The following is an 18,482-nucleotide window of genomic DNA, read 5'->3' on the forward strand; positions in this document are numbered from 1 at the left end:
CAAAAGGGGGGGGGGATGTGTGCCAACCCCAGTATTGGCACAAGAAGGGGAGCTACTTCTTGCAGAGCATTTTTACTTGCAGTGCCTTGCATGTGGTCCATCATAACTTATTTTTCCTGGCACAAATCTTAAGTTAGCTTGAGCAGGCATCAGTACTCATCCTAACAGATGGACAAATATATTTGAAGCTAGGGCTCTATGCATTGAGAGAGAAGCTTTCTAGTATAGCATTGAGAGAACAGCTCCCAAATTCTTCTTGAATGGCTAAGAGAAGATCTGTTTTCCTAAGCAAAAGTTCCGCTTTCGGGTGATTGAAAAGGTCACAATAGATGTTCCCATCAAAAACTCAGGCAAATGAACCTCCATTGTAGGCTATTTAGTTCATATTCACAACACTTGCAACACTTATTCCTTCCAAACTATGACAGCAATCCTCTGTGCATTTGAAATATGGGAGCACAATAAACTTATTTATTTATTTATTTATTTATTTATTTATGGCTCTATCAGGAAAATGTATCAAAGCGGTTTACAGCAGTAAAAATAAGATAAAGCCATACAATAAAAGCATAACACAGAGTTTTCCAAACTTTCATGTTGGTGACTCCCTTTCTAGACATGCATCATTTCATGACACAGTAATTCAGTTTTACTAGCAAACCGGAGGTTAAACTAGCCCCTTTCCAGCCTTAGGAAGAGTGTGGAGAGCATTTGCATGACACACCTATACACTGCAGCCAACACACTAACATGTCGTGACACACAGTTTGGAAAGCTCGGGCATAACAAGTTAAAAACAACAAAGTTTATTAAATTTATATATTGCCCTTCATTCAAAGATCACAGGCCAGTTCACGAGAACAGGGATAATCTGAATGTACAAGAGAAATTATGTGGATTGCTGACAGGAGCTTCAGGTCGAGAACATGTGACACCGTTGTGAAAACATCTGCACTGGCTGCCCATCTACTCTGAGCCAAGGTTCAAGGTTCTTGTATTAATCTACAAAGCCCTGAACAACTTAGGTCCAGGGTACCTCAGGGATCGCCTGTACCCTTATATCCCAGCTTGATCACTGAGATCATCTGCAGCAGTGTCTCTGATCGTTTCCCCAAGTTGGTGAGGCTCATTTGACAACAATAAGAAACTGAGCCTTTAGTGTCATTGGCTCACTCCTGCAGAATACAACGCGGGTGCTGCTGCAGTCTAAACCACTGAGCCTCTTGGGCTTGCTGATCAGAAGGTTGGTGGTTCGAATCCCTGCAATGGGGTGAGCTTCCATTTCTCTGTCCCAGCTCCTGCCAACCTAGCAGTTCGATAGCATGGCAGTGCAAGTAAATAAATAGGTACCGCTCCGGCGGGAAGGTAAATGGCATTTCCATGCACTGCTCTGGTTCGCCAGAAGCGGCTTAGTCATGCTGGCCACATGACTCAGAAAACTGTCTGTGAACAAACATTGGCTCCCTTGACCTGAAAGTGAGATGAGCACCGCAACCCCATAGTTGCCTTTGACTGGACTTAACCATCCAGGGGTCCTTTACCTTTACACATCTGATTACTGATCTTTGTTTTTAACTTTGTTGTTTTTAACTTGTTATGCCCGAGCTTTCCAAACTGTGTGCCACGACATGTTAGTGTGTTGGCTGCAGTGTATAGGTGTGTCGTGCAAATGCTCTCCACACTCTTCCTAAGGCTGGAAAGGGGCTAGTTTAACCTCCGGTTTGCTAGTAAAACTGAATTACTGTGTCATGAAATGATGCATGTCTAGAAAGGGAGTCACCAACATGAAAGTAATAATTCATTGTTTCTTGCTCAATAAAGCCAGCTGGCATGCATTTGACTTTAGCAAAACGGAGCATATTTCCATTGGCATGACTTGATTACAGTTCTTGCTGTGTCCGTAAATGATGGGCAGGGTATTCGAGTTGTTCTTGTTTTGAATTAGGACAATACTTACTAGCTCCCTCTACTTCGAAATGAACTCCTTCGCATTTGTCACCATTATTGACTTCACAAAAATTGTGTGTGATTGTTACTAGCTCAGAGGCTTGTATATCAAAATATGTGTTTTAAAACCTAAATATAAAAAGTACGACAGAAGATATACATGCTTTTGGAATATGAAATTACCAAATTGTTGGATGACAAATCAAGAACTTAATGTTTTTATAAATAAAGAGTAGTTTAAAAAGAAATCTTGCCTAAAGTTTCACTTATTTAAAAAATGTGGAAATTTTGAAAGGGAAGATAACAATTTCCCATGTTTTAATATTATGCCTATTTCCAGATTTTCTATGTCTCAGGATAGCATGTGTGGGTAGACGGCTTTATGTGGCAAAATTCACTTCTGACCACAAGACCGCTATCTGGAGAATAGGCAGAGAGATTATCCCCAGTGACACAGCATTGGGCTATGCCAGATATATACTGTGCATTTAAATCAATTAAAAGGAAATTTCTCTTAGAACAACAGCAGTATTTATTTTTACACCATTAAAAGGAAGTGTTAAATGTTAACACAGTACTTTGCCGTTCTTTAACAAAGAACAAACATTTTCTTTCTTTCTTTCTGTTTCCCTCCTTGCTCCAGTTTGTCGTAACAATGTTTTGGAGCATCTACATCTATGACAGAGAACTAGTTTACCCAAAGCTCCTTGATAATTTTATACCACCTTGGCTGAATCATGGAATGGTGAGTACGCTTTCCTTGCTTTTAAAGAACATTGTTAATTGGTTTATTTCATTGTTAAGATCATATATGCTGAAATGTGCACAATGAAAAATATTCAAAGATGTTTACAGAGAGGATTTTTTAAAAAAGAAAAAGAAAAGGTTTTCTGTAACAGCTGGAGGATCAACCCTCATCTAATTTAAACTTAACTGTACAAGTTCTTGTGCTGTGTATATGACACAATATTAATAAGGTATCTTTTTTACCAAAGATTTGAGCGGTGTTCATGTAGAAGATAATATGTTGAGAGGTGGCTCTGAGCTGCATGTTTACCCTGCCCCTTGACTAATGAGTTCTATAAAATGCACAGGAAGCTTGCACACACGGAGAAGACTCCCATTTTGCTGAAATTAATAACTGCAATTGTGGGGACAGGAGAAGAAGTGTGAGTTTGTGTACAGGGCTAAGTGTGTGACCCAGAGTATTTTTCAACACTATTGCGCTATTTTCTGAGGAACAGGTGCTATCTTCTGGTCGTCTGTAGTCAAAGAATATTAGAACACATGGTAGATAAAATTTAAAATACGGCTTTTGCTGTGTTATCTTTTCATATAAACAAATACTTCTGTACAGAGAAGTGCCAACCCCTGACAGTCTCTCCCTGGTGGCCCCCTGAGTCACCCAAAAAGCGCTCCTAGTTTTCAGTGATTATCTCTTTCCCCACAGCCCATCTCATGCAGGAAGATGTCCCAACCAACAGAAGTGGTGTTTTGGAGCGATTTGGGGCTGCCAGTGGCAGAAGGGGATGGGAAAATCACCTTCTACTGACCCCCCCCTATCAGAAATGCTCTAGATTGGGGTCCCCAACCCTTTGGACCTTGGGAACACAACTGGAAATCACAGACACCACAAAATACCCAGTTTGCTTTAAAAAAAAAAACCTGGTGATGCTCATAAGCTCCACCTTAACCTCCCCAAACTGGAAAAACATATCTGCATACCTTCTCCAAATAAAACACAGGCAAACAAAGCAGTATACCCTCCACAAAAAAAGCAGCCAAAGGGAAAGGAGGAAAAAACTGTCTCAATTAAAAAAGAATTGGGGAGGGGCACTAATGTGCCTGGCACACTTGATGTCACGTCACATCACATCGTTCGTACACACTTCTTGAAGTGTAGGTTGGCATGTTGTTTTATTTCTAACTTCTAACATTGCAGCAGGCCTCATTAAAAGCCCTTTTAAAAAACAAATGGTTAAGTCCTGTCAGTTTCTGTTTATCCAAATGTTCCTATGACTATAGAAACATTTGGCTTTTGGGGGTTTTCACCACTTCACTGCCTAATGGCTTCTGATGCGTTAGCTATCTCATTATCTTCATTGATAATTCTAATTCTAATTCAGTCTGATGCTTTGTCTATCATAGCATCACATCTGGGATGAGATGATGAAGTCCCCCCCCCTTTCCTTTTCTTTGTAATAGAGAGAAATCTCTTATTTTTAGCATGGGGCCATATTAACACTTTACAGAGGAACAGAGCCATCATTTTGGCATCAGCTTTTGAGGTAAAAACACAGATGAAAAATAAGGCAATAATGTTACCTGTAAATTAGCTGACTTGTTGTGTTCAATAACAGCTAGGGTGATTGTTCTGAGCACTAAGGCAGCGTTTCCCAACCTTGGGCCGCCAGCTGTTTTTGGACTACAATTCCCATCATCCCTTGCCACTGGTCTTGCTAGTCAGGGATGATGGGAGTTGTAGTTCAAAAACAGCTGGAGGCCCAAGGTTGGGAAACACTGCACTAAGGGACTGACCTTAATAGGTTCAGGTAGTTCACAATAAACCATTTTAGGAATCATCCAAAAATGAATACGGTAGTTTGAGGATTTAATTTCTACTATCACTAGTGACAGGATTTAATTTCTACTATCACTAGTGACAGATTTATTTTAACCTTACAACAACTCTGTAAAGAAGAACAGCATTAATTACATTACAGATAGGCAACCAAAGCTAAGAGATAGTATTTTCCCTACGACTACTTATAGTACAAGCCCTAACCAAGTCTTTTCAGAAGTAAGTCCGGTCAAATTCAATGGGTCTTACTGCCAGTAAGTGGAGTTAGCAGTAGCGGTTGGTGGCATGGGGTAGGCAGATTGGCTTTGCCACTGCATCCCCACCACACTGAACTCCCTCTTCCTCTCGGTAACTGGCAGTCATGGGAAACTAGGGGGTTAGCATCGAGGGCTTCCTAACTTGCAACCAAGTGCCTTGGCTACTATGTTACAGTAATTCTACCAATTGAATAGGATTTATGCCATGGATGCCACTGAAAATTTCCCTCTCTTTGCCTTCAATGCAACTTTCTGGCCTGAGGGGCATGAACCCAACAGTCATCTTTACTGTTTATACTCATGTGGCTCAAGTGTTGACATACCATCCCCCCATCCATTAACCTTGAAACTCAAGTCCTTGGTTTGTATAATTCTGCCATCTTCATGCTTATTTGCAATTCATCAGTTATTTGTTATCCTTGCTTTAATTACAAGATCAAAAACAGAGGAATGTTTTCAAGGAAAGAGCTAAGGAGGGTGATAGTATTAAAGAACAAAATGGCTGGGAGGAACAGGCCGAGCTTCCTTAATGGTTTTCTGAATATTTGTCCTTTTAAAATACGTGAATTTCTTGGTTAATTTAAAACAAATGCAGGTTTAGAGTGCTGTGTTGGCTCAGCTCCAAGAAGCATTCAAGCTTATGTGCTGGTCCTAAACAGTTTACTTAGAAACAAATCCAGCCGATTTCAACATAACCCATTTTCGGGATGTAACCTTACAACCAAACCCCATCCACACCTGCAGTTCCACAAGTTTTTTCTAAAATCCCGTAATGATATGAGCTAAGTAAGAATCTGCCACAGTTGTACTAAAATTTCTGCTTTAATTTTCTGATACTGCACATTAAGGGGAAATAGTAACAGTGATATAGAAAAGGTAGATAAATAACACTCTGTACACACAGAGAGATAGATATACATATATATAAAGACACACAGTATATAGGGGTTAAATGATAATGTGCTTTTATCTTGTATTTTTATGTTGTGAACTGCCTGAGATCTACAGATGAAGGACAGTATACAACTTTAATAAATAAATAAAAATAGCAATGTGGCCATTTCTGATTAAATTAACCTCTTTACATTCTGGCTTATCTATTTAATCGTTGCTGAGATGATGATAACTATGTTGAATAAGATTTGTATGGGTCTATATTGTAGTGGAATAAGCAGGCAAGAATAACAAAACAGCAGGGAGAGGGAAGAAATGGGAAATGCTACAGGTGGTAACTTCTGAACTTGAATTCCTAATGAATGCTCAATCTCTTAGAATCATAGAATTGCAGAACTCCAAAGATCATCTAGTCTTAAACACATATTTTTCATAGCTTATATACAGCAGTGCACTTTTGAAGGTCCGTATTGAAGTGGTCAAGAAGAGATGAGTGTATATTACTTCACACTTACTTACACTGAGTTGTATTTCCCATTTACCCAGTTTGCATAGATACCTGTTGATACCTCTAAGAGGTTAGATAGATCATACGTACGTCTGCAGAACCCATGCTGCCTCTACTTCACCAAGACTTTTTTTTCTATATGCTTTTAAATTCTATCTTTACTAATGCTTTCCACCAGTTTTCCCAGAACAGATGTTAAGCTAACCTACCTATAATTTCCTGGATCCCTTTTATTTAAAAACAAACAAACTGGTGTTACATTGGCCACTTTCCAGTCCTTTGATGGCTACTGATCTTAGGGACAAGTTACATATTTTGGGTAGAAGATCAACAATTTCAAATTTGAGTTCTTTGATGAATCTTAGATGGATGACATTTGAACCTGGTGGTTTGCCCATTTGTCAGTAAGGCAAAAGAGTTAGACTCTTTTTACCACTATTTTCTTTAGTTCCTCAGACTCCTTTCCTGAAATAGTTAAGGCACAGGGATGAACCCTACATCCTCCACTGTGAAGGCAGATGCAAATAAATCATTAGGTTTCTATGCAGTTTCCTTATCCTCCTTTAGCACACTAGTTCATTGTCAACTATCCTTTGCACATGTAGCAAATAGCATAGCGTTACCTTCAGATTCCTTCCTTGGTAAGCATTCAGATCAATTTACAAAGGTATTTTTTTTACTAAAAAAGTAATGTTCTCCATTGCACATTGAATCCTGCTTAGTAAGCTAAAACCTGCCTATTTACAATTAAGAAATGTGGCAAATATGACTTAATCAGACCACAATATGTATTTATATATTAGCATTTCATGGTAGCTCATTTATTTGTTTAATTTGCTTCCATAGCAACTGGATTCCTTCACTTGCTTTTAGAATATTCTTGGTGGTAGTGTTAAGGTTGGGTTTTTTTTTAAAAAAACACACACCAAATAAACCTATGATCAACTTGGTTTAAGTTTGGCAGGCAACATTTCCTTCAATTGAAGACATATGCAAGAGCTTTGTGGACTTACTGTCCAGTGTCCGCCCCCCCCCCCCCCCCCGCAAAAAACGCCTTCTGTCTATAACAGAGTACAAAAAGAAAGAAAATCATGTAGGGGGTAATAATGAAATCAACTTACGTTTTTGTAGGTTAGCAGCAAATCTTTCTTTTTACTTAAGGAAACGAGCATCATTTCTGCAAAAAGCATTGCATTTAAATAATAAAGACTGTTGAGGTATTGCTATAGTGCTGATGTGGTTGTTGGCATCCATCTGTCTCAATAGAAGAGTGTGTCTTCAGGGGTGAACTCAAACTGTTGGAGAGTTGCAGTGCCTGCTGTGGCTGTAGAGACTGATATAGGAGCTACATATTTTGTTGCAACTGGGGCAGATGTATCTGTCTGGTTGTGCTGGTGTAGGTGCACCATGGCGTTTCTCCTTTCTGCGCTCCTCCCAGCAGTCATTCCTCCTTTGCTCACTGCTGTGGATAGATGACCTGACTGATTGTCTCCAGGCGTTTGCAGACATCTTTGTCACACAGAGCTTGCCTGCCAGCTGGCCTGATGCATGATGCCAGCTTCCCATAGAGCATGTCCTTGGGGATCATGCCATCTTCCATTCTGTGGACATGACCAAGCCAGCATAGACCTCACTGAGACAGGAATGTGAACATGCTGGAAATGTGGGCTTGGGAGAGTACATCTTTGTTGAGACTCTGTCCTGCCATGTGCTCATGGTAGATGTCTGAAAGTGACAGTGGGCTGTCTTCAGAGGTCAGGCAGAATGAAATTGTGGACATGATCTCTTACCTTCTATACCGCCTGACTTACTGAGTAGATCCATGCACATGGCAAGTCATTCTTTGGTAAATTGTTGCCTATATTTATATGAGAGAGATGAATATGTGTAGCTATAATACTTTTGAGAAAAAGTATATAATGTAGGATTCATTATTGAAATTTATGCCAGGAAGAAAACTGGACTTCCTCAATCACAATGTTGTTGTTTTTTTCTTGGTGATACTCAGAAATACGAATCAGGTTAGACAATAACTTTCACTAGAGGAGGGAAGAAAGCACTCATGGCAGGAGAGCAGACTGATAAAGCCTCAGCTATGTGGGATAAGTGGCTTCATTGTAAATTGAGCTATTCAAAAGTGTGTCTCAACATGGTAAAAATTAGCAGGCATTTTGGACACAAGCTTGTGCTGCTTTGGTACTTGTTTTTATAGAGTGCTGGAGTTCTGGGGAAGTTCTGGCACCAAAGATCTACAACCTATGTGGCAGTTATGGCATCTTGATAGAAGGGAAAGCGTTTAAAACTAAGAAATGTATCTTTGTATAGCAGAAGCAAGGCAGCAAACAACTGTGCTAAATTCATTAAGTGTCTTTTGTAATATATGAAATCTAGTCATTTCAGGAAAATACAAAACAAGAGGAAACAACATACTGAAAGGAGGAGGTGACAATAGCAGTAGACTGGCAAGCTTTAATTTTATTTATTAAATTTATATCCTGCCCTTCCTCCCAAAGGAGCCCAGGTTGGCAAGTATATGTGCTTTATGTTACTGGGTAGAAAGCTTACAAAGGAAAGAGAAATATTTCAGATTATATAATGAAGGTCTGACATTTCACTTAGCCCAACAAGGCATACATTCTTGCAGTTTCACTAAGTTTCCTATTAAAATTGTCACAGAGAGTAACTGATTTTTCAAAGAAATTTATCTCATTTTCCTGCATATTCTGAACTTAAAGGGTGTATGAATGTTTCACCCTCCGAACTATAAAGCCATTAAAAAACAAAACTATTATGATAATATGTTTAGTACATACTATATCTGAGGCTTTGACTGAATCTAATTTGTTCTCGGTTATCTGATTGCTAGATAGTTGCATTAGTATATGCCTGAAATACTTGTTCGTGCATTCATGCTATCAGAGAGAAATGCAATGGCTTAAGTTTTAAATGGCAAGGATCCAAACAACTCGCAACTAATTCCATTTCTTGAACAGCGACTGTCCTCTCACCCCAGTACCACATGGCAACACACTTTTGAAAATGGGCAGACTTCCAAAATGGATTCTTAATATGGCATATGAGCATTTGCTGTTAAAAGAAAACAAGTCAGAAACCACAGTGCATATGCCCAAGTCCTTAAGCACACCTAAAGTAATTATTTGGATCCCAACTGCCTAGAAGCAGTAATCAGTATTATTTATTGATAGCATGATGATGATATACTTCAGCATATGAGACCAAGACTTGGTAAACAATGGCAGATTAACATGGGAGAAGATATGCATTAATCACAGTATAGATCTATAGTCTCCAGCCTTCTGCCTCAAAATAACCCTCTCCTTAGCTCCCTCCTCCAAACCATGGTTTGCAAATTGGGAATGAGCCTCAGGAAGACATGCTCTGTCTTCTGGTTTCCCAGTGTAGTTTCGTCATCTTCTGTTGTTGGCAAATGCTCTATTGTGGTTAAGTCAATGTTCCACTTCACTTGGATTTCAGAATTACTGAGCAAGAATTTAGAAATGTTGATATAAATAACATAAATCTTGAAGAAATCACACACATTAGACTGTTCTTTTGATCTATGTTTTGGGACTACAACTCCCATCATCCCTAGCTAATAGGAACAGCGATCAGGGATGTTGGGAATTGTAGTCCCAAAACATCTGGAGGGCCGAGTTTGGGGATGCCTGATCTATACAATCTGTCATTACTGGACACATCTCTGTCAGTCATTTGTATCTGGTTGCCTTGAAAGAAAAAACTGCAAATGCTTCTCAGTGGTCATCTGCCGGGAGGAAAAAAAAATAAGTGAAATTGCAAAGGTCACAAAGTCAGCAATAAAAGTTTGCTTCTACTTTGGAAAATACCCCCTTCCAAATAAGGCACCAGTGTTTGCTAGTCATTTCCCTAGTGCTGTGGCTGTGCCGTAATTGGCAATATAACAAATATTCACAGCTGTACAAATGATGTTGCTGGGATCACAACAGTAGCCATGGATACTTGCATATTTTCATTTCTATATTAATGGGCAATTCATTTCCCCCCCTGGAAATAACATTACTGTATAAGAAAATACAATGACGCTCCAATAGAAGGCATTGTGAGTGTGAAAGTTGTTCATATGGAACTGTATTTTATGCAATTTGTGAGTTTTCACCTGTGGGCAAGAACAGCAGTGTGCCCAGTAAAATGGGGGCAAAGGAAAACCTTGAACATTTCAGACTGTTTGATTTGATAACTGTTACTAATACAGAAAAGGCTATTTTAATTTTTTTGGCACCAAAGCAACCTATGATTGACATGTTTGGCTCCCTTTGTCCTTGAATGCCCTTATTTTTTATTTTATTTTTGCTAGATTGTCATTTCCCTATGTTTCCTTAGCATGCTCTCTTCTGGTTTTCTCCCTCGCTTTCAGGTGCTGCTTTGAAAGAGTATCCTGGCAATTTAAAAAAATAACATGTGTGTGTGTGTGTGTGCGTGTGTGTGTGTGTGTGTGTGATCTAGGTCTGCAGTATCGGGTTCTTGCAGAAAACGGAAGGAAAAGTAGCCGAGATCTCCCATAATAGAAGACAAGCATGATCTAGTCAATCCCAGGAGAGAGAGAGAAATATTGTGGTTTTGTTGGATATGCTTAGTTCATATTTCTGGATAGAGAGGTGGCCATGAGGCAAATAATAACTGTAACCATAGTTGTTATATTCACCCATCCCCAGAGGATCCTCAGAGCACCAAAGTACTGTTACTTCAGGTATACCAAGTGGGGCCATTGCTGTAGGAACCCAGGCTCCATTTTTGTCACTGGACTCCTCTGCTGTTTCCTCAAATATCCTGCTATAGGCTCACCACTTGAACTTGTTATATTTGTTCCTTTCTTATTTGCTCAAAATATGAGCCCCCCCTCCAAAATCCATTTCTCTTCTCACCTTTCATTGTATGCTGCTTCACAGGGCTCTATCCTCTTATCTCCGTTCCCCCAAGCTACCCACCCCGCAAGTGGAGTGGAATGCATCCTGACAATTCTCCTCCTCCTCCTCTCCAGTCTCTTGCTTCTCTCATCTTTCCTCTGTCGAGTTCTTCATGAAGCCCACGCCTTCCACTTCTGCTTTATCTCTGCATGCTGAGAGGAGAGTGACCTCCAGCCTGACCTGATTTATTGCTCTGTCCTTCTGCAAAGACTTACACAGACACGGCAGCATTGCTGCTTCCTCCTCACAACAGCATGTAGGAATAATGTCATGTAGGAATATTGTTACTTGTCCTGAAAGACGAACCATCCAGGATCAAGGAGATGAAAAGTAATAACTGAATATTTCCTCATAAATCTTCCCACATAAATTATCCCACACCTAAAGGGTTAGATTCTGTGTTTTCAGCAGGCACACATAAAATAAAAAGCGGGAACTCGGTGTTGCACTTGCCAAACGGAACAAACTTGTGCTGTTGTGGGGGTTCTCCTGACCCTCCAAAGTGGATATGGGGGAGGTGTAAGGGGGCATGGGAGCAGGAAAAAGGGACAAACCCCTTTACACTGGCCGGAGTCCTTGCACTGCTAGGGCACTGGATTAGTAGAATCTGGCCCTTATTTTCAATAGTTGCCTCATTTTTAACCATATGTTATCTATATAGCACAATTGTATACAAAATATCATGTAATTCACAAGCCCTCAGATATCTCAGGATGCAATTTGGTACACGCTTACTTATGAGTAAGCCTTTTTGAACACCAGGGATTTCCTTTTGAGTAAGCATGCATTAAATTGTGCTGTCAGTGACCCACTCTAATACAATATGGGTGACATCCAGTGATGTCCACCCACTTGCCTAAAGAAATTTGCTTGTGTAACAGGATGTCCAGCACCTTTTCTCCCCGTTCTGGCTCCTGATGTGCCCCTCATATCTGTTACGAAGGGTCCCTGAACCCTCCATTGCAAATTTTAAGGGTGCACAAGGGGCTGCACAACTAGAAGGCTGTTGTCACTACATCGGATCCCACCCTGTAATTTTTCTTTATTATCCCATGATTAATGTTTATCTTACTGCTGTGTTGATTTTTCATATACTTATACGGTCTGAATGTGGACAGTGATATTGTTCTGGGATTGGGGTTGGTCTGAATGAACTCCTGTTGTTCCATGTTTCTTGGTTTTGGCAGAGCAATCCTAAGTGTATTTAAACTATAGTCATGCTCCCATCATCTCTTGACCACTGGCCATGTTGGCTGGGGCTGATGGGAGTTGGAGTCCAATGGCTTCTGGAGAGAGACAGGTTCACCAATCCTAACCTGAAGCCAGCCATATTCTTTTGGTACCTGAAACTCTCCCACAATTTTCTGCCTTTTCATGCCTAATGTCTTCTCCATCCCATCCACCTGCAGAAGCATCCAGTTAGTGATTTTCTGGTCTCAACAATCCTGGATCCAGCCTCTTATGTTCACCTCAGATTGTTATTCATGTAGTTAATAGTCAATGATAATTAAAATGGTTTAACTAAAGTTTTATTACTCCGTAGTGTTGGAATAACTTACATTTTTTTGCGATTATATATCCTGAGTTGATGCTTTTGAACTCACTGTGAATAATCACAGACAAATGTGAATTGCTGTACAGTGGTATCTCGGGTTAAGTATTTAATTCGTTCTGGAGGTCCGTTCTTAACCTGAAACTGTTCTTAACCTGAAACACCACTTTAGCTAATGGGGCCTCCCGCTGCCGCCGCGCCACCGGAGCATGATTTCTGTTCTCATCCTGAAGCAAAGTTCTTAACTTGAGGTAATATTTCTGGGTTGGCAGAGTCTGTAACTTGAAGCATATGTAACCCGAAGCGTATGTAACCCGAGGTACCACTGTAGTTAGAAGAAGATGCAGTATGCTAAAAAACAGTTTATTAACATTTATGAAGAAAATCTCTTATCAGCTTAACCAACCACTTAACCAGATGAGAGTGTCTTAAGTCTCCCCTCCATCACCTCCAACCTGTTATCTTGAAAATAAGACTAGTGACTAATAATTAAGCATGCCACTTAAGAATAGGATTCCCAGTAGTGAGGCTGTTCGAAGCTTGCTCAAACAGGAAATTGTGTGTTCTTTTTTTTAAAAAAATCCTAATATCAAATGTGCGAACAAACCAAATAAGTTTGACTATTGGTGGGGAAAGAGGAATGTTGCTGCGTTTGACTATTCTATCAGACATTTTGTGTATGTTTGCTGCTGTTGTCTTTTTAAGACGGCTTCAATGACAATATGATTATGAAGCTCCTGTTCCAAAGCCTTGCAGCAAGACCGGTCTGTTTGCTTTTCACATACAACCCCAAAAGTCACTTGCCTGCCAGTGATTGTGGCAATTGTTTGCTTTTAATAGTGAAAGACTGTCAAAACCTATGATGTGATGTAATGTGCAAAGGAGTTATTCACCCTCCAGTCAGAGAAAGCGGTGTTATCAGTGTCTGCTTTCACACTTCAAAATTAGACCTTTGCAATGTAATATGAAATATGTGACCACCTGTCCATACTTCCCAGACATCTTTTGCAGCTGCTGGTAGTCGGAAGAGCAGGGGGAGGAAGAGAATTTCCTCTGAGATAGTTGCTACTGAGAGTGGGTGGGTGGTTTTCATGCTTTCAGACTCCCTTTTGCTACTCTTTCCAAAGTTCCAATAACACACTGCCTGTCTCATCGATTGTACTGACATTAACTCTTCCCAGAAACCTTTTATATTTGTTTGTTTTTTTAAAAAAGTGATCATTTATGTTTTTACCTTTTTTTCCTTAAAATCATTTACTGTACTTAAATTTTGTTGTCAATGTAAATGCATTAATTGCTTTGATTTGCCAATTTGCATGCCCCACCTTTATAGCACCCACCTTTATTTCTCTCTAACACAACTGTTATGAGTTTGGGGGTGAGGGGAGGCTGTATGTCAGACTCTTCTAAACCCTGGATCCAGCAAGTGTTAAAATATAAGCCAGGCTCGCCTCCTGATGAAGTGATTGCCTGGGTCATGGGCCATCAAGGGGCACAAAGCAAAGGGTTTTGTGTGAAACAGCAGATGGGTACTCAATACACTTGTAGTTAGAAAGCCAGAGTTAAAATTTAATGTGAGCTAGAAGAAATGCAGCAAACTGGGAGAGGGGGGGAGAGCGCACAATGTTTGATTTCTGTTTGAATTGAAGGTTGCAGTTATGGGAGAAGCAATGCCTTTTTGGGGCGCTGATGCTGTAAGCCCATCTATCGCAGGCCCAGGTTGTATAAATGTGTAAATAAACCATATATCATAATGACACCACAGTCTCTACTGTGTGTCATTCCAGAAGGAAACATGAACCCTGGGTCAGCACCTGGACCCCCTGGAATCTCATGCCACTTAGAGATTGGGGTGACATGCAAAAATACATTGATAGTTCTTTATGGAAGTGAAAAGCAGTATGTAAGTTTCCTAAATGTACTACAGGAACCTCTCTTTCTTTGGCAGAAACTAGAATAAGACCCAGGACGCGGGTGGCGCTGTGGGTAAAACCTCAGCGCCTAGGACTTGCCAATCGCATGGTCGGCGGTTCGAATCCCTGCGGCGGGGTACGCTCCCGTCGTTCGGTCCCAGCGCCTGCCAACCTAGCAGTTCGAAAGCACCCCCAAGTGCAAGTAGATAAATAGGGACCGATTACCAGCGGGAAGGTAAACGGCGTTCTGTGTGCTGCGCTGGCTCGCCAGATGCAGCTTGTCACGCTGGCCACGTGACCCGGAAGTGTCTGCGGACAGCGCTGGCCCCCGGCCTCTTTAGCGAGATGGGCGCGCAACCCCAGAGTCTGTCAAGACTGGCCCGTACGGGCAGGGGTACCTTTACCTTTTACTAGAATAAGGCCCAGCTTGTATCTTTTCATGTACTGGATCATTAAGGTCCAGTCAAACCACACTGTCATCAAACTCATATTGCAGAGGTGTATCGAGCATAACCAAAGCAAGCTCCCCCCCAACTGCTCTGAAAAAATGTGCAATTTGTCTAATAAACTTTGTTTCAAAGGATACGAATTTTTGTCAGAAGCTGGGTGCAAACATTGATGGAATGACTGAGACAGCAGGAGGATCAGAGGCAAGAGAGCAGCTGTGGCCTTGAAATGAAGATTCAGTATTATCTAGTCTTAGATCTGAATCAAAGAGAAGACATTGGATAACAGAAATGATTGAATGTAATGTCAGGAAGCAGGAGTTGGAATTGTTCCGAGGCCTCCACCGATCAGGGTTTTGTTTTGTTTTGTTCCCAGGCTGTTCCAAGGAGGGTTTCAGAACTGAGGAGTTGTTTTAATTTTTTCCATCTTTCCCATCTTTGATGGAGCTCAGAACAATGTTTTTACCTCACAGCGAGTTTGTGTGCCATATCGGTTTACCCAAGGCCTCCCAGCTTTACTTGCTATCGTCCTCTTAGCCAAGAGTATTCAGTTGCCATGTCAATGGACCACCAAGCTAATGCTAAATGCCAGGTTGCTGAATGGGAAGACATCTGCAGAACTCCCTCCTGAATCACACTGCTAATAGTCTGTGTTATTAAACTTTGTTGCCTGAGACAGCTGGCATTAGTCTACTTCCAGTTCTGTCTTAGATTCTTTGCACAACCGAAGCAGTGTGGTTCAGTGGTTCAGGCAGTGGTGTGGCTGTGTCTTGTAAGAGTTCAATTTTCCTTTTCAGAGAGTGGGATGAGCGAAATGCAACCTTGTTCCTGCTTCTTGATCTCTCTGTGGCTTTCAATATCACTGATGATGGTAGCCTCCTGGACCAGCTGATTTTAAAGCCTACTCCATGGGCTAATCTTCTGCCACAATTGTGCTTGCAAATAGAGATTTTGAGTGTGGTGGGGCGCTTATTACACTGTGTTGTTACCCACAATTATATGTTTTGTGAAGCACTTTAATGATGAAATGACTAAAATCCACTCCAGCTTTGATTCTGCTTAGGGTGCAATTCATTCCTTATTTTGCCACCTATGGCTATGGGCAAAGTGCTTGGGTTTTTCCGTCTGTCCTTGTTTGACATTAAGCTTTCATGTAAAATATTTATTCGTTTATTTTTTTGCTTTGTACATTTTAAAAATTTGATATTTCGGCTAGTGTGCCAGCTGCACCCTCTTCTGAGGAAAGAAAATCTGGCCACAGTTAATCATGTCTTGGCAATGAGCTTTCCATGAGGCTGCCTTTAATAAGTATTTGGAAAGTACAAATGATCCAGGACATGGCGACCAGGTTTTCCAATCTGAATTTACATGGGAATTTCCATACTGAGCGCATTAAACCTGTGCTTAAAGAATTTTATTGGCTTCCAGCTGGTTTTTAAGCACCAGTTCTGGTGTTGACTTCAAAGCTCTAAGTATCCCTGATACCAGGATAAGTAAAGGTTTCGGCTCCACTCATATGGTCCTCCTTATGTGCTGAAATCACTCTTGAAGGCTATGCTCCTGCTATCAAAAGTAAAGCCAGTTGCAATCAAGGACAGGGACTTTTCTGTAATGGCTCCCAGCCATTGGAATATCCTTCCTAGAGAAGTCGGCTACCCCCACTTTTCTTTTAGATGGCAAGTAAAAACAATTTTGTTTTGATGTAATTATGGAGATGATGATAAAAAGCTTTAAGAAGTTTGTGTGCTGCTTTGTAGTCTTGATAGTGATTGATCTTTTTATTATTATTATTTTTTAGAGGGAGAGTTCTTCCCACAGCAGCACCTTTTTTATATACATATGGGGAATTCCCAGGTACCTCCCCTCTAAATATGCTGAGAGCATCTGTTGGAACCTTAGTTCAACAAATGCCCTACACAGCTGCGGGAAAGTCAGTGTCTCAAGGTAATGGGACCTTGAGTGGTTGATCTTGATTTGAGAGTACCAAATAGAATAATGGGTATATATGTGTGTTCATTGTCAGGATAACCTTCTAAACAGTACTCCAATTTACTTGAATTTCAGGTTAGCCAACATGTTGGGTCATTAACATGACAAAAATTACAGCATATTCATTTAGGATATCCGCTTGTCTATGGCCAAATGGCCACACCTTTTGAAACAGCTACCTAATTTTGCTACCAATCTTTGCAACATGTGGGTTTCTGTTTCAGTTTATTTGTTGATTTGATGCAGCCACAATTTTACAGTGCCAAACAGCCATAGTTCCTTATCGAGTCGGAATGTTTTCTGTTTTCCTCCATTCATATCATAGTTCTGCTCATCAGTAGCAATATGCATACTTCCCATTAATAAACCATCACCAATTGGCTAAACAATTATTGGAGGAACTTATTTTTCCTGTTACAGAAATTTACTTTGATTTTAAAACCTGTGTTGCAAGGGGGAAGGGTGGACTGATATGAAAAGATTCACTCATCTTTTCCTGAACTGGTTGAATGGCTGGTATTTCTGCTGGCCTCTGAAGTATTTTACCAATCAGAATCTGGAACAAAGTTCTAAAGTAGTTTCCAAGTCTCCCTGCTGAATTTGGATACATTGCTGGGCCTTGCTCTGTAGCTCATCCTTAACAACTGACAAAATATTTACTCTGCTCAGTACAGAAAAGGGTAACTTTTTCCAAAATATTATACAAGGTTGGAGTCAGAAAACAGACAATGAAGTTTAAAAAGAGAGAGAGAGAGTTTGGATTTATGCACCAAGCAATTTTGTTGAATGGTTTTCCAGAGAGCAGTAAGACTAGGGAACCGGCAAATAATTTTGCCCTGTATTAACAATTCCATACAATATTACAGGGAGATGGAGAAAGAATACCATAGTGAAGTGAAAAAATATATGCCAGATACTATTTGATATAAGCAGCTGAGTTTTGAAACTCTATGTGTGTTCTATGAATGCATAGCTACACAATGCAACTCAAACAAGAGCAGTGGTTGACTCATTACTCTGCTTTTAAAATCTTAACAAATACTATGCTTTTAAAATCTTAACAAATACTTTGCACTAACTCACTTTGGGGGTATGAGCACAAGAAAAGAGGTTCTATTCTAACTACGCAAATAGCTAGTAGTTCAGCTTCACACTTGTACTGAAAAAGATCCAATTGAATTACCGTATTTTTCACCCTATAGGACACACTGTCCCATAAGGCACACCTAGTTAGAATCATAGAATCATAGAGTTGGAAGAGACCACAAGGGCCATCGAGTCCAACCCCCTGCCAAGCAGGAAACACCATCAGAGCACTCCTGACATATGGTTGTCAAGCCTCTGCTTAAAGACCTCCAAAGAAGGAGACTCTACCCCACTCCTTGGCAGCAAATTCCACTGTCGAACAGCTCTTACTGTCAGGAAGTTCTT

At 40.5% G+C, this 18,482-nt stretch overlaps 1 protein-coding gene across 1 annotated transcript in view; it reads left to right on the forward strand.

Annotated features, from left to right (window-relative positions):
• The window catches only part of AIG1 (androgen induced 1), an 82,644-nt gene that overhangs the window by 25,487 nt on the left and 38,675 nt on the right, over window positions 1-18,482 (forward strand). The window contains exon 3 of the mRNA XM_081855374.1: window positions 2,591-2,692. Within this exon, the coding sequence (XP_081711500.1) occupies window positions 2,591-2,692 (102 nt within the window). The remainder of the gene's footprint in view (window positions 1-2,590; window positions 2,693-18,482) is intronic.

Source organism: Podarcis erhardii, assembly GCF_964252035.2.
Source record: "Podarcis erhardii genome assembly, chromosome: 3".
Taxonomy (NCBI): domain Eukaryota; kingdom Metazoa; phylum Chordata; class Lepidosauria; order Squamata; family Lacertidae; genus Podarcis; species Podarcis erhardii.